This window comes from Podarcis filfolensis, assembly GCF_964270895.1.
Source record: "Podarcis filfolensis genome assembly, chromosome: 3".
Classification (NCBI taxonomy): domain Eukaryota; kingdom Metazoa; phylum Chordata; class Lepidosauria; order Squamata; family Lacertidae; genus Podarcis; species Podarcis filfolensis.
In genome coordinates, this window is record NC_139606.1 from 97,269,802 (window position 1) to 97,291,353 (window position 21,552).

The 21,552-nt window shown below is 43.4% G+C and overlaps 1 protein-coding gene across 4 annotated transcripts in view; it reads left to right on the forward strand.

Moving 5' to 3' along the window:
• The first annotated feature begins 66 nt into the window (after positions 1 to 66).
• Positions 67 to 21,552, forward strand: part of LPGAT1 (lysophosphatidylglycerol acyltransferase 1) — a 56,353-nt gene continuing 34,867 nt past the window's right edge. The window contains exons 1-3 of one of the 4 annotated variants that reach the window (XM_083605465.1): positions 67 to 776; positions 2,554 to 2,786; positions 3,798 to 4,065. In XM_083605465.1, coding sequence (XP_083461591.1) covers positions 3,828 to 4,065 — 238 coding nt within the window. In that variant the 5' untranslated portion in view covers positions 67 to 776; positions 2,554 to 2,786; positions 3,798 to 3,827. Of the gene's footprint in view, positions 777 to 939; positions 1,144 to 2,399; positions 2,787 to 3,797; positions 4,066 to 21,552 lie in introns of those variants that run through there. The other 3 variants (XM_083605466.1, XM_083605467.1, XM_083605464.1) reach the window with 3 other exon arrangements.

Below are 21,552 nucleotides of genomic sequence, written 5' to 3' on the forward strand. Positions count from 1 at the left end.
GAGGGAGAGAGAAGGGCAGTGTGGGGTCTTGCATCCATCCAATCCTGCAGCTTTCTCGCTTTGCTCAAGCTCAGTAAGAGGAGGAGGCAGGAGGAAGTGTGTGGGGTGGGCTCCTATTGTACCCCCCCTTTTGCCTCTCTCTCTATATGTGTGTGTGTTTGTGTCCGCGCAAACATATAGCAGCATGTTTTATGTTATATATAGGGCTGCTATTTATAATACTGCATTTCCCCCTTCTGAGTGAGAGAGAGAAGGGGAACCCCCCCACCCCACCCCAGGAGCCTTCCCCCTACTTTCCCCTCCGAGGGAAGGGCGACGCCGAGCGCGCGTTTCCCTTCCGGGCGCGGGGCGGGGGTCGAGCGAAGGAGGCGGCCTGCCGAGGCCCTGCCCGCCGCCGGGGGGATTCTCGGCTCGGCCGCCTGAGCCTGCCAGCTTTCCGAGGCTCGTTAGAGGGAGCTGTCGGCCGGAGGGAGCGGCGCTTGCTGCAGTGAGGGGCCCGCTCCTGCCTTGCTCGCTGCCGCCGCCGCTTCCACCACCACCAGCACCGCCGCCTCCTCCTCCTCCTCCTCGGGAGCCGGAAAGGAAGCGAGCGAGAGGGACCCTTCCGAGCGCCAAGAGGCGAAGAGGCGGCGGCGACGGGCCGTCGCGGCGGAGCCTCTTCCCGGCGCGAGAGGTGGGCGAGGGCTGGCCGGGCCCTGTGGCGGCCGCCGGCCCGCCGCTATGCATCCCGCGCGCTCCTGGGAGCCGGCCTGGGGAAGGCAGCCGGCCGGCCGGAGGTACGGAAACACCCCCGCGGCGTCCGCGCTTACCCGAGAATAAATGGGGCGCTGGTTGGGGGGTGGCGGGAAAAGGGAAAGCAGGAGCGGCGGGCGCGCGCGCACGCGTGTATGTGGGGGGGGGGGGAGTCGCCGTTCATCCGCCTGCTGGGGCTTTTGGAGAGGCAGCTCCCTCCGGAGGAGAAGCGGAGGACGGGTTCCCGCGCCCCTTGGCGCCCTTGAGAGGGTCCCCGCTCCACAGCTACCGCGCGGGCCGGGAGGAGGCTCCCGGTGGGGCTTTCCCGGGGTCCTTCCTCCTCTTCTAGGGGAGGAGGAGGAGGGTCTCCCCCTGTCGCCCTTGAGATGGATTCCCCCTCAGGCTGAAAGGGTATGGGGTCTTCTTGCCCCCCTTCCTCGCTGCTGCTTTTCTACGCCCTTTTTAAGAGAGGGGGTGAACATGCCACCTCCTCGGGCAGATTAAATACGGACACTGGTCCCTCTGAATTCGGATTGAGGGGGCGGGGGGCCATCACCCCAATAGTGCCCTTGAGAGGCCAGCCCTCTCTAGGCAGGAGGGAAAGGGCTTCTCACCAGGGGGGTGTCCTTAAGAGCCTCCTCTTTCCCGACAACCGGGAAACTCGCCCCACTGACGCCCTTGCGAGGTTCCCTTTACACGGAATGCATGGCGGTGGTAGTCATTGCCCTATGGATGCTCTTTTGGAAAGTCCCCTTATTTCGGGTGCCCTTGAGACAATTCCCCGCATGGTGGCGGCGGGAGCGAAGGGAATGGGCAGTTTCAGGCTCTGGAAAAGGTCACTTCCCAAAACCGACAGCTCAAGGCGGGAGTACAAGGGAAGGACTGGACTACTTCTCGGGGGCAGCCTGACCTCATCCCAGCTTCTTTTCGTTGTATGGTGGAGAGACTGAGAGCCCACCTTACTGAGGAGCAGACTGGCACCGTTTCTGCCCTTGAGAGGACCTTCCATCCCGAGTGGCTCACCCCGAGGACCCCCCCCCTTTCCCCACTGGGTGAATACTCGACATGTGGGTCACGCCTGGTGCTCTGATCAGAGCCTGGGTGTTCCCCAGCATTGCCTGGCACCTGCCTCTTGTCGCCCTTGCGACAACCTATGGGATAGGTTGAGGTGGGGCAGCGGATTAATAATAACAATAACAATAATAATCGAAGCTATCCGGCGTGCAACTCCGAGATTCCTTCCGAGAGCTGCCGAGCCCCTCCCTCCCCTCTGTGGGGCGCATGCAGGAAGAGCACCGCCGAGTTCTTCCTACTTCTCCATATTTGAATGGGGCGCAGATGCGTCCCTTTCCCCCCCGGCTCTTCACAGGGTGCCCCCCCACCTTCTGCCCCCAAATACGCTGCAGGAGCAGATAGGTAACGGGGCGGGGAGTTCCCGAGACGCCCTCTATCCTCCCCTTCCTCGCCGCGCCTCTGTACCCCAACAGGTGTCGCGCATGCTTCTTCCTCGTCCTCCGCCCTCTTGCCCTGCCCTCTTGCACCCCACCCACTTCGGTGGGAGATGCGGGGGACACCCGCCCGCCCGCCCGAGGGGCTGCTGGCCGCCAAGCTTAGCCTAGGAGAGCCGGGCGCGTTAGGCCCTGAAAGCCGCGACTGGAGGAGGCGGCGGCGGCGGCGGATTTAGCCGCAACCCCGGGACAAATCCTCTTGCCGGCGACCTCCCTCGCCGGGCTGGCAGCCCCCGGCGTTGGCCCGCTTCTCTCTTCCCTCTCCCTTTCGCTCGCTCGCTCACTCCGCGCCTTTCTTCCCCCCCGCACTCAGGGAGCTGCAGACGGAATAGGGAGCCGGCTCCCAGCCCGTTACTTTGGGGCCAGGCCAGCCACCTCCGTGTCCATGAGCCCGCCGCCCTCCTGTCAGAGCTGCTGCCGCCGCCGCCGCCGCCACCTCCTTCACCAGCAGCCGCTGCCAACTAGGGCGCACATTGCTGCCGCCGCCGCCGCCGCCGGGCCCAGTTCGCTCGGCCCTGCCATCTCCTTCCCTCTGCGCAGCAGAAGGTGAGTGATGATCCGCGGAGTCCCGTTGGTTGGCTTGGCGTTGTGGTTGCCCACTATCCCTTTCCTGCCTTCCACAGGCTGCTGGCGCCCCCCCCTTCCTAGTCCTCTTTAGTCTTCTCCCCCCCTCATTCCTGCTTTCCATTTCCAGCCTGGGATTCTCTGCCCTTCCCTCTCCTGTTTATCTCTGCTTTTACCTACTGGCTGCCCCCTAATATGTTTGGATGTCCATGCTTTCCTGACTAACTTGAAGGCTAGAGAGGCCATTTCAGGTATTCTAATGTCTGGTTTCAATGCTTATTGGTTGTAACTGCTAAAAGGTCCTCTCAGTGCAGCTGGTGGTTGCCTGTTTTCCTTTCAGCCACCTCCCCTTGTTAACTAAAGGGAAGTTGTCACCCTGCTTTTAGTGTAACCCATAATAATTTCCCACTTTGTTTGTTGAGGGGGGCAAACAAATGGACTGCCCCTTAGTGTACAGTTACTGCCTTTGATTGTCTTCTTGCAGCATGGAATGTACAAATGTGCGTTTCCTTTTCATCCGTGCTATAACTTTACAAGACTGAATTATGATTATGAGGTCCATTTACAGTTTATTTATGTGATTATACTCATATGTGTCTGTAAAAGCAAAGTGAAACCCTAGGTCCACGGGGAAGGGTTTTCTGAGATTGCTTTACAACCTCCACAAACATAGTTTAACAACTAACACAAGTGATCCTTTTGTAGCGAGGTAGATTGTGGTGTGTCAGTTTTTAAAAGTAAGCTTGGATATATGCATTCTGTGCGGTAGACCCAAGTAAAAATCCTAAGCTCCTTATCAGGCTGGAAAGATAGTTATGACTCAATAGATGATGTGTGTGCAAACAGGCCAATTAGTGGGGGAAATCTTTGCTATGGTGACTCAATACATACAAAGCACATAACTGTTTCTTTGAAATAAGGCCTTGTTGGACATTGGTAAGCAGGAAGTTGTCTTCTTCGTGTTGAGTAATTTCTCTCTTTCTTATTCTGTAGGAAACGACTACAGACTCCTGTGTGAAGAGAATGGCTGTGACTTTAGAACAGGCCCGAAGGGCGGCCTATATATTTCTGAAAGCACTCTTAAGATTTGGCTTCATGGTTGCCAATAACCTTGTCGCTATTCCGTCCTACATTCTGTATTTAATAGTACTGCAACCTCTCCGATTGTTGGATAGTAAACGGTTCTGGTATATTGAAGGAGTATTATTTAAATGGCTTTTAGCTATGGTGGCTTCCTGGGGCTGGTGTGCAGGATATACAGGTAAGAACAACTTACTACTTGAAATTGATTATGCATGTATACAGAAGTAAACCTATATGTGGAAGTCTCCTAAAGTCATTTTATGTATTAATAGAAATTTATATTCAGTGCTTGTCGAATAGCAGAATTTTGGCTTAAAGACACACTTAGCCAAAGGGAGGAGGGGGTAAGACAGGTTGACTTCTGTGGGGAAGGAGGAAGCCCTTTTGAAATTGGTGAGATTTGTTGCAAAGTAAATACAAACATAATATATACTTATAAGGCTTCCGGAATAGAAGGACACTTCATGCCCTTCCATGGGATCTATATTGGTGAGAACTCTTTAATTCCATCATCAGGAGTGGTAGGTGCATTTTGCCCTCACTTCAAAACAGCAGTACTTGCTGTTTTCCATATGGCTTAATAGTAAACGTTCACAGGTTTTATTCTTCCTGGGCTCTAACCCAGATTGTGTCTTATGATTGTGATAAAGTGTAACAGAATATTGGGAACTGGCTTTTTAAAGTGCAATTATATGTGCACATGTGAGTGAATGATATTAAATGTCCAAACTGGAAAACATGGGCATTCGGTTATGAATGCTGACAGCTCTAGATACATTTTGTGAATACTTATGTACATATTTCTGTGACTCTTACCATTTACCAGATTTTGGACAGTCGAAATTTGTGGGTATGCCAGTGAGCAAAAATCACTTGTCTGTGTTTGTAAAACGGAAATAATACATATATTATAAATTGTTTGACTAGACAGGTTTGCTTTTTCTGAAATTCTTAATAAGTGACTTCCATTTTACTAATGGCTTCCCGAACTATAAAGATGCATGAGGACTGTTCTTGGCTTGCTTTTGTTTGTTAGAACAGTGTGTAATAGTAGCTTTTGGATATTGATATGCTCACAGTTTGAAAAAAGAGGTAGATAACTCAGTATCTACAGAAAGTCCCATGCCTCTATGCTGCAAAATGTTCTCTTATCTACTGATATATATGTATATATTTTGTAGAGCTTAGATACGATCATAGTGCCTTGCAGCAGTAACAGAAACTAATACTGTAGGACTTTTAAAGAACCTGAGCTAAGCGCAGGCAACAACTGATTTAGGTGCGTCTGAATGACATGCGAACGATCACATATGATGCTGAACCCAGAAGTGGACCCCCCCCCCGCAAACGTCATAAAGACGTTACAAAAAGGAAAGGGGTAGGCTTATGCCTCCACTGATGTGTTCGGCGTCCAGAACATAACCCCCATGCGAAAAGAGAATTGCCTGTATGTTTATTGGGGGGGGGATTTCCAGTAGTTCCTAGTCAGTATATTTTAATTAGAGTCTTTGTCAGTATAGCACTAGAATCTAGAAAGAACTTCCTCACTTCTCTGCAAAGTAGGCTTCAAGAACAGCTGTCCTTTTTCATAATATGCCATGTTCTACTCTATCATGGGCTTTTCTGAGTAAAACTTTTTTTAAAAAAAAACACCAGATGCTTTAAGATGAGGTTTTGTCAGTAGTTATCCAATGATTCCAGCTCATGTTCATATTATATAATGTTCTCACTAAAGTTTTAATTGGCCTACAATGTGAATGCGGTGCAAGTTTGTATTTTTGTTAGTCTTTTGTCATTCACGAGCAACATTCACAAAAGGTACAAATAGCTGGAGTGTGGCTCAAAGGTGCTTTTAAGGACCCTTCGCTGTAATGCACCCCACATCTTTGGGGCTTCTTGAGTAGCGCAGTGCTTCAGAAGTGCTCTCCCCGTTATAGAGGTTAATCAGATACTCATTTTCATGCTGTAGATTTTAAAGATGTCTATTCAGAAGAAGTCTACATAGTATTCACAATGGAAAGTTTCCATCTGAGGTCTTCACACACACACACATTGAAGAAAAATTCTTCCAGCAAGGATTGAGGATTTTGATGCTTTATTGTGTTACGTATGTGAGGTTTACTGTAAAAATGATGAGGTTAAAGACCCCATTTATTATCCTGAGGATGTAATATGACAATTTTAGTTAAAATTCAGGCCAATTGTTCTGTGATATTAGATAATGTTAGTGGTTCTGAAAGGCTTTTTTGTTTTTAGTTCATTTCTTCTGACAGCAGGTGAAGGTTTTTTCTTCTGCCTGTTGCGTGAAAGGCATTATCGGCATGAGGTATATTCATAATCTGCCATTGAAATTATGACAGACCTATTAGCTCTTTCTTCCTTTACAAACTTAAGAACTGTATAGGTTTGTTTAGGATTCATATGTGGTCCTTGTTAGCATATCATACTAATAATGCACACCATGACTTAACCACTTTGCTCCTACAGTTGTTCTGCCGATTTAAACCATGGTTTGGCTTAGCATGTCATCCATACCTGAGCTCAAGGTTTAGCGCACTCTAGACAAACCAGAAGCTGTAAACCATAGGACAAACTTTGATTACAGCTTCTTGCAAGCATGGGTTCAGACAACACATTATGCCAAACATGGCTAAAGCAGCAGAATGACCAGAGGAGAAAAAAAAGTAGTTGTAATCGCCTCTCTGGGAGCCCACATATTGTTCGTTCACACTAATGTTTTGGCTCATGCAAACTATACCATTGCCAACACAGTGGTGATATTCTGTTTATGCTATACATGAAGAAATTAGTTGAACATATGAAATTGTAGGAGCCAGTGCATTTTTTCCTGTAGATGTTTGTGTTAAGAAAGGAGAAGTACATTTCTTATTCCCTGTTTCCCTCCCCTCCCCAATTATCATTACCTCAGGCGTTCCATATACCTATAATACTTGTGAATATGTTCTTAAAAGACTTGATGTGCTCCTTAGTGTTTAGAAGGTAAGTGCCAGTGCTTATTTGCATAAGATCACATATTGTGGAAGATTTAGAAAGTGGCCCTAAAAAAGAAAAATTCTTTCAGTTCATTCTTTACATTTGTACCATGTTCTTTACAGTTATGTCATCTGTTAGCGTTTGCTCAAGCATTTGTCTTTAACTCTGCAGGTGTCAACATTTATTTGCATTCTTGTGCTAAAACAGAGTGGAACTGTGATGCAGAGTTCAGATGACTGCTTCTTCGCCTAAATATTCTATTTATGGTGACAAATTGGTTTTGCCACATGTGCAGAAACCCCCCCAGAAATAGTTTTGTGGCCTAGTAATTAGCTGGCTTGTCTACTATTATAAGAGTACTTGAGAGAATTTATGCTTGGTTATATATTTCTGCTTTCAGCTGTTTCTAAACATGTGCTCTTCAATAACACTCAAAAGAAAACACAAATATCTTGTTAACACATTGTTCTTTGTTTTCTGTTTTCAAAATAAGGCTTCAATATTAAGGCCAAACTAGGCATGACAGTGCTTGTTCGCTGTCTGCACCCTTCACAAATAAACTGAAGGGTGGGTGTGTCTATATTTTTAACACCGATAGAGGTGCACATGTGAGGAAAGCTGAACAGGTTCTCAGTATTGTCATAGGAATTTTTATTTCGTCCTTGGTTACTTCTGGTGTTGGAGTTGGGTTTAGAGATAAAGGAATTTGGGCAACAGACTACATAAGAGTAAGGTAGGATGAAGTTCAACTGAGACTTCTTATTTTCTGTGACCAGTTCCTGGGAAGGGTCTTCCCAGAAAACTATATATTGAAACTAACTATGCTCTTTGCTTTGAGCTATTCTTAGTACTAAGTGGATGAAATCATAATAGGAATGGTATTCTCTCACGTCCTCATCTACACATCACTGATTATTCATGAACAGGTAGAACCATATGTCTGGATCTTTAACCAAGAGTCATGGTGTGCCATGGAAAATTGAGTCTCCAATTAAAGAAATTGGTAATGAGATCAAGACTGAGAGATACAAAATGTCTATGTACATGGTTTATTACAAGAAAGGGGAAAAGGTTCACTGAATTACAAAGGCATTATTTAGATTGGGTGGCAACAATCTGGTTAAATCTATAGAGAATAGAAGAGATTGGGGCAGATAGAATGAGAAGGAGGGATGTGCCGATGCTGAGAGAATTTGGAAAAAGACACACCAAATAAGGAAGGGTGACTGGTGCTACGCAGATACAAAGGGATTCATGTTGGAATAAGGAGGAGGAATGAGGAGGTAAATAACAGTTCATTTGGTGACAGAACTTGCTTAAGAGTTTCAAAAGGGGAAAAAGAAAGTAGAATTAGAGAAGGAAAACCCAAGCATAGATACTGAGCCCATTCACCCATCATAGTAAGCCCTAAACTATGACTTAGTACGAACAAGCAGCTCACTAGTGCATACCGTTGAATTGCTCCTGCACTGGGAGGTAGGACCAACAGAACTCAGTGTTGGCTTACTGTGAACTAGTGCTTTTGTTTTGTTTCTCTCCAAACAAGCTGCAGTTGGTAAGCCAAGAGTGTTTTGATGTTTGTTGGGAGGTCACACAAGAACTTGGGGCTTTCTGTTGTCCATCAATAGGTCATAATTTGTTCTCATTGTATTAGGTTACAGATAACTTGGTCTTTTGTGCATCCAATAACCTGAGGCATAAAAGACCAGGCTGCTCTTTTTTCCATATAAATAGAGGGTCACAGCTGGCTTGGCAAACATTCCAGCTAGAGAAGAGACCAAAGTAGGAGTGTGGGGACAAAGTGGAAGTGAATTAGTAGACTCTGGTGACAGGATGTTCATAGGGAAAATAGTGCAAAGTTCAGTGCAGCATGCAACTATAGTTTATAAATTTGCCTCTATCTGGTTGTGGAACAGTGTTGACTGGGTTGTAGTAAAACACCCAAGGGTGAACTTTGTAATTGCCATGGAATAACGCAATATGAAAAAACCTAATACAGCTGGGTTTCTTTTTTAGTCCTTGTTTCTGAGTGTTCAGTATACTGTATTTTCAAAACTCTCATGCGAGGTGGAAACACTCCTTTTCTTCAATAGAATTATTTGATTCTCAGGATTCTAAAGAACTATTTAGGCAGTATAGCTAGCACAAGTGCCTTGGGGAAACACGTTGACTGCCTCCGCTACTGAAGAGACCGAAAAGCAACTTTCCATTATTGACACCATGCATAGAAGATGGAGCTCAAGAACTGTTAACATGGGGAGGATGTGACTATGCACACATGGTATACAGTTTTTCTTTCTGCAGTAGGCTTCCTAGGCTGTACCTAGTTTCTGATAGATTAATTGTGGGTGGGAAATGACACAGTTGGAAAAAGTATAAATTTATAAAAGAAAGTGAATGTGTTTTACAGTTGTGGCCTATGCAAAATATCTCGTGGTAACCTCTGCCTTTTTTAGCTTCACCCACATTTACTTTAACTTATTCATATTGTGTAAGATGTGTGCCTTTGGGCTAGCTGGAAAAGAAGATCAGGAAAGAAATTTGCCTTTTTTTACAGTGCTTTTCTTATTCATATTTATCTCCCTGCTGCTTGCGATCCCAAACCGGAAGTCCCATATTTAAAGCTAGAATCTAATTTAAAAAAATAAATAAATAGAATGTGTTGCAGTAAAATTACCGAAGAATAAATCATCAGAGGATTTTTCTTGCCTGTCTCTGGGATTATAATATTAAAGGGAATTCACGTCTAACAGATGTGATTATGTACCGTATTTTTCGCTCTATAAGACGCACCAGACCACAAGACGCACCTAGTTTTTGGAGGAGAAAAACAAGAAAAAAAAATATTCTGAATCTCAGAAGCAGAACAGCAAGAGAGATTGCTGCGCAGTGAAAGCAGCAATCCCTCTTGCTGTTCTGGCTTCTGGGATAGCTGCGCAGCCTGCATTCGGTCCATAAGACGCACACACATTTCCCCTTACTTTTTAGGAGGGAAAAAGTGAGTCTTATAGAGCAAAAAATACGGTAATTGTCACTTGACAAAGTGTCTTACTGGTGTTGAGTTCTAGAGTAGGTGGGCTGTGCCACTCAGAAGGCTACTTTGGTCCCTGCTGAAATTCAGAAACAGCTCAGGTCTCTCCAGCAGTTTTGGAGGGAGGTTACCATAGCAATCCATACATTATATTTGCCTCCTAGATTTCTAAGAGAAACTCCTTACAGTGGACGCTCGGGTTGCGAACATGATCTGTGTGGAATGCACGTTCGCAACCCGCAGTGTTCGCAACCCGTGTCTGCGCACGTGCGGGTTGTGATTCTGCGCATGCGCAAAGTGTGATTTAGCATTTCTGCACATGCATGACCTCTGAAACCCGGAAGTAATCCGTTCCAGTACTTCCGGGTTTCGGCGGTCTGCAACCTGAAAAGATGCAACCTGAAGCGGCTGTAACCCGAGGTATGTCTATTCTTCTTTCAAACTTTGCTGGAGTTGTGGTGTAGGCAGGCTTCAGGTAGGCTTAGAGCCATGTAACCTATTCATTTGCAGAGAGGTGGCATATACACCTTTCATAAAGTTCTAGAGCTTTAATTGGTCTTAATGTATACAATTGTATTTTGATTACCGTATTTGCTTGGATTTTCCTCATTGTAAACTGCTTTGGAATCTGTTAACAATAAGTGATCTATAAATGGACAAAATAGATAATTATGGGCTATGGAACCCTGGCAGAATTCTGAGAACAAACATTTGAAGTGGTAGACATGAATTAGATGAAGCACTGGAAAATGGAAGTGGAGTTGGGAAAGGCCTTCAGGAGGTGTCCCTGAATGGTTGGGGGTCACATCGATGAGGACTGCATTTGTCTTTAGGCACATCCATTTTTGGCTATACTATTTTTTTTATTTTTTTTTTAAAGAAATATTTATTAAGATTTTACAAAAACAGATATACAAAAACACATAATAAAAAAAGCAAAAAAATAAGAATAAACACACACAAAAATACAAAAAATTAAAAACAATTCTTTTTCATAATTTAAAACTCATTTGCTTGTTTCTTTGACTTCCTCACACCTCCCCTTCTTGTATTCCCATTTAAATAATCAAATCAGCAAATCCTTACCCTCTTTTGTTTATCTTATCTCTATAACTTAACATTTTATAGCTCAGTATTTCCATCCATTATCAATTCATTTTTGCATATTCTTATTAACTTTGTTACAAATACCACTTATTTCCAATCCAACATCATTTTAATTATGTTTTAACCTATTTATACCCTTTTTCCATATTCTTAAAGCATTACAGCTGGAAACCACTTAATTTCTATCCAACATCATTCTAACATTCATTAATAAATTTTTTTTTTTGGCTATACTAGAACCACCTCACTTTGAGGGGAAATAAAATGAAAACCTGTTTTCTATGGAATATCTCATCTCCAAAGAGTAAGGCGTGTCCATACAGAGAAGGATAAGTTTGCACTCGAACCATATTATCCACTGAGGGTGTGGTACATCTAATTTCATGTGTTATCAAAGGGGACAGTGCTGCTGGGATTGTAGAAAGGGTAATAATACACAACAGATCACAACTGAGGCATTTGGTTACTGCACACAGAAAACTCTTCCGCAACAAGTTGATTCCCAAGGAGGAATATCAGGATTTCAGCTATTGATTTTGCTTTTTCTGGCAGGGACCTGCAACTTAAATTTGCTGGCATGCGTTTCGGTTTTTGTGTATGGATTATAGCCTAGGGGAGTTACAATTGAGTTGAATTGGTGAGAAGATAAAAGGGTTTCCGCACAATGATAAGGATGATATTGCTGCAATTCTGAAAGATGTTTACCACAGCATAATTTTGAAGAATTGTCCCTTGTTTCAGAAGCATCCAGCATCCTAGAGCTTGGGGTAGCTATATTTCAGAACGTTGGACTTTCAAATTCTTTCCTAGAATGGATACCACACTCAAGGCTGTGTGTGTAGCTGCCTTGAGTTCCACCAGGGAAAAAGATGTGGGCAAGTTGTTGTCTCTCATCCTTATATTTCCCCATCTGCAAAATAGGAATAATATTGAGCTTATTTTTTAGAGTATTTCCCCCTTAAAAAAAAAAAAAGTTTAACCCGTGAGCTTCAAAATAGGGCAGAATAATAAAGCAAACAAACTGCTGTAGTTGAGGATGTGCATTTCACAGAACCCGGAATGCACAACTTGTCAATTGTTCTCTTCTCACCTGGATTGTAAGGGAACTGCATACCTGTGCCTGCTGTCTGCACCCAGATGTTTGACATCCAAAATGGCTTGGAAAAGAAACAGATTTATTCTTTAGGTCTGTTTCCCCCCCCCCCATCCTCCCCGCTGTCACTTGACTTGCCCCCAGTGAGTCATACTGCTGATTTTTGCTTAGAAGCCTGGGAGAAGAAAGAGAGGGGGGGGCTGGAATAGAAGGGAGTGAATTAGTTGGACATGTTTTCCCTTCTGTTTCTTCTTCCTCTTCTGCTGTCACTTGGCTCACCCAGGGCATGTGTGCACCCTTTTTATTCTACTGGGCGGGGGGGGGGGCTAGCTCTGTACTCAAGAGAAAGATGAATGGTGACAGCACAAGCCTTAGGGAGTTCAAGTGACAACTGAGGAGGGTGGAACAGAAGGAAACACACAGGCCAAATTAATCCACTCCCTTTCCCAGCCATGTCTACCTGTCTCCCCCAGGGTCAGTTGCAGGTTAAGAACACAAAGGATTAACTTTGTTTGACTAGATGATCTCTAGGCCCAAGCAGCTTTCTGTTTGTATCCAAAGGTGCTTTGTGCAAATAGGCACTTCTGCAATTCCACCAGTTTTCCTCTTATCTCGTTGCACATCATAGAGGATCCTTGTCCCTCAAACAGACTTCCAGAGGCTTCAGGTGTGCTTCCGTAGAGAAGAGAGGTGGGAAACTCCTTTTGCATGTACAGAAGTCTGTTTTCACTTCTTTGGATCAAACCCTTCAGGTTGATGCCATGGATGCAAGATCAATACAGAATAAACAGCATGTAATAATAATATAAAATCAAATAATTATTTAAATTGAATAGAAGGTAATGTATGTGAACTTGTATTACTTGGTGTTTGTTTGTTTGTTTGCTTGCTTGATCAGTGGCCTAATCCAGATCTCGCTCCACACATAGAAGTGGAGGGTCTGGATCCATGAAGGGGTGGCTGTTAGTGACAGCTAGAAAGCAAAAGGGTTTCTAGTGCAAGAAATCCCCCCTTCCCCTTATCTTACTCTGATTGCTGTATACATCACATTGAAACTCACAGTTTTCCCATCTTCTGTTGGCTTACATTCCTAATGTCAAGTCTTCCCTTTCTGGCATTCTTTCCCCATCCTCAGCCACCTCTTCATTCCTGGCTTTCCTTCCTACCATACCTTTTTATATAAAGGGAGTGGATGTTGTAGATCATTACTTGGGTTGCATTGTTGATAGCATTTTTCAAAAACTGATCGCAAATATTAAGCTCAATTTAGGTTATGTGAGGCAGGTTGCTACAAGATGCGTATTGGAATGCATGTCGTGTTAAAAGCAATGCAGCGTGAATAGGCAGCTTTCTCTCTTAGATGCATGGATGGTTATTCATCCAGTGTACACTACAGTTGTCAATCTAAGTGATGTATGCATGAAAGCCTGCTTCTGCGTGCAGATTGGGGTTTTTTAAACTAGAGCAGAACAAATCCAGAAAAGCATGGAGTCATCGCTGGCGGTCCTACTGTTGCTCTGCCTCACCGCAGCTACAATACACCATGCCTGCCACAGGAAATGTAAGGGCAATGGTTCTAATGGATTTTATGGGCACCGCTTTAAAACCACAGCTTTTATAGACAGTTGGCAATAACTAAATTATGACTTGTTTGATTCTGTCAGGGTGCGTCCAGACTGGCAGATTTTTAGGATTCCTTTGCACAAACTGCATCTGTATTGTTTTTATGTCTCTCTTGCAGGGGATCCAATTAAATCTGTACTAAACAAAATGATGTGAGCGAATTCATACTGTGATACCAATTAAGCTGTGCTTTCTATAGTCCTGTGGTTAGATGAGCATTTCTTACTGGAAGCAAAGTGTTCTACCATTGCCACTTCTTGCACTATTATATGAATAAACAAGAAGTACTTCAGTTATGACAAGGATTATGATTTTTTCCTTTTCTGGCAATTGGGACCAAACAATTTCTCATGTTATTAATAATGGATTTATTCAGTGCTGTTTTTCTAGAGAAAAGAGGTGCCAGAACTCACCATGAACACCTCCCTCGCTCTCTTGTATGGCGCCCACCTGAGAGGTACCGGAACTGAGTTCTGGCTAAAAAATTGTAATTCCGCATGCTTTTTGGGATGGGAAGTATGTGAGAATGGAGACTAGAAACAACTGAAGGGACTTCTGCTTAAATGACACGAAAGAAGAAAATCTGCAAACAAACCTTTTTATTATTTGCCTCTATGAGTAAAACATACCAGGGTGTTCTTCCTGAGGTGACTCTATGAAGTGTACATCTTGTACACTCTTATCAGAATAATATGGACTGATAAAGTGCAGACTTGCTTAGCAAGCAGGATCACAGGACAGGATGGGTATAGCAGAAATGTACTTGTAAAACTGTATGTTTTGATTGTAGTTTTTTTTTATTTTAAAAAAATCCTATTGAGTTCCATAGAACTTAATAGAATTTTGGTTGTAGATTTAAATAACTAGATCAGCATGAAAGAGCTTCTCATATCCAAGAAAAGTGGAATGTTTTGTAACTTGCATAACGTTATCATTTGCAGCACCATTGCTGACAGGAGTGAGGCCTTGTCAGCATGTAACACCAGTGGTCAGAGACCTGCACTGGTTGCCAATTTGCTATCAGGCCGGGTTCAGGGTGTTACTATTAGTATATAAAGCCCTTAACATCTTAGGGCCAGTTTACCCATGAGATCGCCTTAGCCTGAGAATGTCAACCCAACCACTTTGATTGGCGGAATTGGCACCACTACAGGTGCCACATAATACATGTTCCGCATTTGTAAGGACTTGATCGTTAAGTGTGGCAGAGCCTACACTTTGGAACTCCTTGCCCCTTGAGTACTGTGCCTTCACAGGGCTCTTTTCTGTGCCTGTTAAAAACATACCTGTTTAGACAAGTCTATTTAGAGAGTCAGTGTGGTGTAGTGGTTAAGAGCAGTGGACTCGTAATCTGGTGAACTGGGTTTGCTTCCCTGCTCCTCCACATGCAGCTGCTGGGTGACCTTGGGCTAGTCACACTTCTTTGAAGTCTCTCAGCCTCACTTAGCTCACAGAGTGTTTGTTGTGCAGGAGGAAGGGAAAGGAGATTGTTAGCCGCTTTGAGACTCCTTAGGGCAGGCGGAGGCAAACTCCGGCCCTCCAGATGTTTGGGGCTACAATTCCCATCATCACTGGTCCTTAGCTAGGGATGATGGGAATTGTAGTCCCAAACATCTGGAGGGCCGGAGTTTGCCTATGCCTGCCTTAAGGGGAGTGAAAGTCAGGGTATCAAGTCCAAACTCTTATTTTTCTATCCAGAAGCTTAGAGAGTTGAGGTAATTTTAACCCATTTCAGCATTGTAACTTTTGCATGTTTTAGAGTAGGGTTGTGAATCTTTCTTGATTTTACTGTTTTGTCTTCTGTAGACCGCTTTGCGGTGCATACATTTTATTAAATAAATAAATGACTAACAGTTACAGATTAGAGGTGTTTTGTGCCTTACAGGTGTTATTCAACCAAGTCTCACTCAAAGTAGACCCATTGAAATTAATGAATATGACTAAGGTCCGTTGCTACTAACATGAGTTTGACCAAACTGCGGGAGGCAGTGGAAGACAGGAGTGCCTGGCGTGCTCTGGTCTATGGGGTCACAAAGAGTTGGACACAACTAAACGACTAAACAACAACAAGGTCTGTTAATTTCACTGGGTTTACTCTGAGTAAAACTTAGTTGAGCTCCACCTGTAGTTAAAGGTCAACAGCTTTTAAGCGATTAATTATAGTGGTGCCTTCCTTCATTAGTCCCATGCAGTGTATTAATTTAGTAATAACAGCATAGTAGTGAATGTTCTTCTTCGAACATTTTGCATTAGGGGTCTCCAATATTTGGCAGGTAAAATCCTTGCTGTACTAACCTTGTAGGAGAACAGCCAATGATGATACACTGGCAAATTTTTCATATATAATGAGGAATAGCTTAGGTTTTCAGTTTATTAACATGCCTGTTATTCTGTAGATTATATTTATAATATTTCTGTGAAAATGGAACAGTTGATCACAAGCAGTAGAATATTATACAGTCTCGGGCTCTACCACAGCACATTACAGAAGGCAGGAAAATATTGTAAGTGGTTTGTCAAGAACCTCAGCATTTTTAGTGAGTGGTGGGGAGTTTTGATCCCACAGCTATAAGTTATTGTATGTCATCTAGTCATACCTATTTTGGTCAGATTAGCAAATAATGAAAAAATATCACAGTGGTTCTAAATATATGTTCAAGGCTTAGTTTAGATGATGTCTTACTCTTTAGGGTCATTGGATCATAAATCTCTTTCACTGTTTCATTTTACAGGAGAATTCCATTTTAAAGAATAAATTAGAGACACCAGATGCTTTACCGTTATTTATTATGAACTCAGATTTTAATTTCCTCACCTGAAAGTGCTTACATTACAATTTCCTTATATAGTTAGTGAACTGTAACTATTAAAACCAATACGGCTTTTGATTGCCCAAATATATTTATACCTCAGTGATTTGTTGAGGCTTGAAGATCTTACATATGTGAAGGCATTCTCTTGCCACAGTGTTTATTCATAAACATAACATTTGGTTGAAATCAGTATTGCAGATTATTATTATTTTTTATTAAATTTGCAGGCAATCACACAATTGAGGGATTTAAGCTCGACTTAATTTACTTCTAGATTAAGTATTCTTTTTCAGTCCCACATTCTCTGTAGTGGTTGTAGTAGTAGTAGTAGCAGCAATAATAATAATAATCATAATACTAGGTGTTGATGCCAGTTAAGCTTAGATCTTGAGCTTGATCCTGAAGAAGCTTAAAATTTGGACAAAAGGTTTGTTGTTTGCATAGTTAGTTAGTGTGTTTGGATTTTCTATTCTGATACCCATTGTAAACTATTTCCATGATAGTAAAATTTGAAATCCCTTTTTTTTTTCCCACTGCTGTCATAACTAATTGCCGATATACTGTTTTGCTTTTTCAACTTTATTTCCATTATCCCTGAGACATTGAATGGTGGCGGCGTAACTTCTGAATGTGGCTGTTTGGTTTTTTTTTTGTTTTTTTGTTTTTGTTCTGCAGTACACCTGGCACATTTTGAGGATTACTTTGTTGTAGCAGTCTTCCAGCTATTAGACTTAGATAAAGTAGATAAGTGTGGGACACGGGTGGCGCTGTGGTCTAAACAACTGAGCCTTGGGCTTGCTGATCAAAAGGTTGGCAGTTTCAATCCCCGCGACAGGGTGAGCTCCTGTTGCTCTGTCCCAGCTCTTGTCAACCTAGCAGTTTGAAAGCACGCCAAAAAAAGTGCAAGTAGATAAATAGGTACCGCTCCGGTGGGAAGGTAAACGGCGTTTCTGTGCGCTCCTCTGGTTTCGCCAGAAGCGGCTTAGTCATGCTGGCCACATGACCCGAAGAAACTGTCTGCGGACAAACACCGGCTCCTTTGGCCTGTAAAGTGAGAGGAGCGCTGCAACCCCAAAGTTGTTCACGACTGGACTTAACTGTCAGGGGTGCCTTTACCCTTTACCTTTAAAATAGATAAAATATACCTAACGCCTTTTAATATTGATACTTGTGATTGGCAGTTTATCCTTTTCCCCTGACTCAAGGGGGCTTACAGGATTGGAGGTAATTTCAATTACAGTGGTACCTTGGGTTACAAACACCTCGGATTACAAACACTTCGGGTTACAGACTCCGCTAACCTGGAAGTAGCAGGTTAAGAACTTTACCTCAGGATGAGAACAGAAATCGTGCAGTGGCAGCAGGAGGCCCCATTAGCTAAAGTGGTATCTCGGGTTAAGAACAGTTTCAGGTTAAGAACGGACCTCTGAAACAAATTTAAGTTCGTAACCAGAGTTACCACTGTACATTTTAAAAGCAAGCATAACATTTTCAGGGGAGCTCTTACCAGAAAGATTTCAATAAATTTATTGAAATACTGACGTGGATCATTGTGTTTAGAATAAATTGCTTACTTCTGGAAAGGTCAGGGCTGAAATGTGCTGTGGAATTAGTTTTGTATTTTGCTGCCTTTTTATAATAGATTGAACTCCTCCTTTGCTGTTCCTCAGTTTTGGTATGATGAGTACATGCCGTGTGTTGAATTAAAACTGGAGATATCTTGAGGCAATTGTAGAAAGAACATGGTTTAGGCTTGGAAGCTTCTTTTATGCAGTCACAATGTTAAAAAGTACATCTTGGATTTGAATGTTGAATGGGCTTACTTGATTTTATCTCATTGTTATTCCGATAGGCGAGTTATTTTAACGGTTACTGTATAAAAAAGTTTTCTTCATCTTTGTTGTGGAAGTTGTCATCGCATTCAGTGGTTTAGCTTTTTATTCAGTAGTGCTTTGTTATTTTCCTTTTTATCTTCATCTCTTGACTATTGGATGAATGGTTTACATTATTGTGATCCGGACCTGTTATCTCCTCTTGCTTGTTCTCTTAATATTACATTGAGGAAAAGACATAATCTCTTCTAGGCTGCCTCTTAAGCCCTTGGATCACACTGCAGTACAGGGCAAATATTACTTAACAGTGTTACATTGCAAATCTGAAAATAGCCCTGAATAATGACGGTCAGTAACCAAACTAGATGTGACAGTGGCAGAACCTTTTGTTTAAACCAGCTCTGAACCCTGCGCTTGCTACTTACATCTCTATAGTGATGAGGTAATCTTTGAGTGATGGGTTTAGTTCCCTTTCCTCTAAAAATCTAATCTGGTCTCTGCTTTATATGTGGTTGAGGCGGGCTTGGGCTTTGAACCCACCATATATTTGAAGCACCTACCCCTCCGAATTCTGGGAACTGTTGTTTATTTCTCTCAGAACTCTATTTCCCAGCACCTTCAACAAACTGCAGTTCTCATTCCTCCCCCCCCCCCCCGGCCGGGTGGAGTCATGCTTTAAATGTATGGTGTGGTTGCAGTTTTAGACTGAAACGAATTAATCTTCTGCTGTTTGCATCCAATCTGGCCATAGACTAAGAAGTTTTTTTAGCATTCTTCAACAGCTGATCAAAAGTTGGTGCTTGCCTTATTCCAGAGTGGAGGTGATTCCATAAACTGTGTGCCACAACTGAAAGGATCATTTCCTGGTTGTTGCAAGATGGGATCTCAGTGTGCTTTGACACAACCAGACGGGTCTCAATATACAGGTTGAGAGAAGGTGTTCTCCCAGGTGTCCAGCTTCCAAGTTGTTTACAGCTTTGTAAGTTGGCAAGAGAACCTTAAACTTGTCTCAGCAGCAACTTGGTGCCCACTGCCCAGTTCAGTTCTTTCAGAAGCGGTGGAAGATGCTCACGGCAGGTAGCCCAATCAGCAGTTTATCTGCTTTATTCTGCACTGGCTTTGGTTTCAGACCAGTGTTAAGGGCAGCCCTACTTAGAGTGAATTCCAGTAGTCTGCATTCCAGTATAGTCTTGGAAGTTACCAGTGTGTGGGTCACTGTGGCCAAAGTACCCAAGTAGACATAACTGGGTCGGGTCAGGATCCCCCCCCCATCCACATTTCGGTAATATACATCAGCCTCTTCATCCATAGTCAAATCATGAATGGGTCTTATTATGGACTGACTTGGGATGTGGCAGTGAACCAGACAAATACAAAATTTAAGGTATCTACATTTTCAGGGGTTTTTTTGGTCTACTAATTGCAAATCAACCAAAGTTCTGCACCCTGGAAAGCCATATCCTGCAAATTACATATTATGTACGTTTTGCTGATTTGGTCTAACCAAATTCATCACACTATTTATCACTGAACAGAAATAGAAACAGCTTATTTAAGATACTGCCACCCACACTAGGAGAGCTGATCTGCCCCATTTGCAAAGTAGAACATTGGGAGAAAGGAATGTGCCTGCATCAGGATAAGCCAACATGGTGCTCTTCTGATGTTGGACTACAACTCCCATCATCCCTGGTGAGTGGCCATGCTTGCTGGAGCTAATGTGAGTTGGAGTACAACAGGATACGGAGGGTACCATGTGGGCTTCCCCTGGCCTATGCAGATGCGGAAGTGAAGAGAACTGTGTAAAGCAGATAGGAAGTGGCTGAAAAAGGAGATTACCGTATTTTTCGCTCCATAAGAAGCACTTTTCCCCTGCTAAAAAGTAAGAGGAAATGTGTGTACGTCTTATGGAGCGAATGCAGGCGGGAGGCAGGCGGGAAAAGCCCCCAAGAGCCGCACACATGCTTTGTGCGGCTCTTGCGGGCTTTTCCCCTGAGGGAGGGAGAAGGGACTGACTGGCCCGCAAGAGTGACGGGCTGCCCTTCTCCCTCCTGGGGAAAAGCCTGCAAGCGCCGCACACACGCTCCACGTGGCTAGTGAAAGGGAGTGCTGAGCAGAGCCTGGGATGCATACAGGCTCTGCTCAGCTCTCCCTTTAAAAATATTTTTTTTCTTGCATTCCCCTTCTAAAAACTAGGTGCGACTTATGGTCAGGTGTGTCTTATGGAGTGAAAAATACGTTATTTTTAAAAATGTCATTGCCCTCTTACATTCCCAGTTATATGTATTTTGCTGCTTCTTTGAAAGTTCATCGTTTACAGTTATATTCAATTAAAAGGCGAATGATTTTGGGAGACTAGAAACTGACCTCTGACCTATTTCGTTCAGGATTTTGTCGGGCAACCCAAGTGTTAATGAGCAGCCAGAACTTGGGCCATGCCAAAGGTTGGTATACCAATAGCAAGATGTGGTTAGAAGCAGTTCAAAGTCAAGGCTAAAGTAAACTTTGTTCTGCAACTAAGCTTTTAAATAACTAGCTGCTTGTATATCACTGAACTTTTCAATTGTTCAAGCCTTTTTTACATGGAACATCTTAATTAAAAAAAAAAATTGGTAGACATCATAGAACAACTTGGATTGAAGCATTTAAAAATGTTCTGCCATAGATCAGGTATAATAAGGTGTACCAGACTGTGTTGATCAAGTTACGCCTACTTGGCTTGTACCTTATATAATTTATGATGTCAGGTGGGGACAGGTAAAGACAGGCTTTGGCCAAAAGGGGTTTGCAGGCACCATTATTCAGCTGTTTGGCATTGCCTGCAAAGCCCTGTGCACTAGATTCTGCAAGCACCGATGATCAGATGATCATTGAGGCTTCCAAAGTTTTTGCCTTTTTGGTTTGATTTCAACCAATACAGCACAGTATTTCTTTCAGAATTTATATACTATGTCTTTATTTTTATTTAAAATTCTTTTCAGAACCGTGTTCATACAGCGTTAAAAACCACAATACGGTAATTATGCCTTGATTACTTTAATTTGCTCTACGCAGGGCTGCCCTTGAAGCTGACCCAGAAACTCCAGCGGGTGCAGAATGCCGCGTTCAGACTCCTTACGGGGTCCTTGCCGCGGGATCACATTCATCCAGTGCTTTACCAGCTGCACTGGCT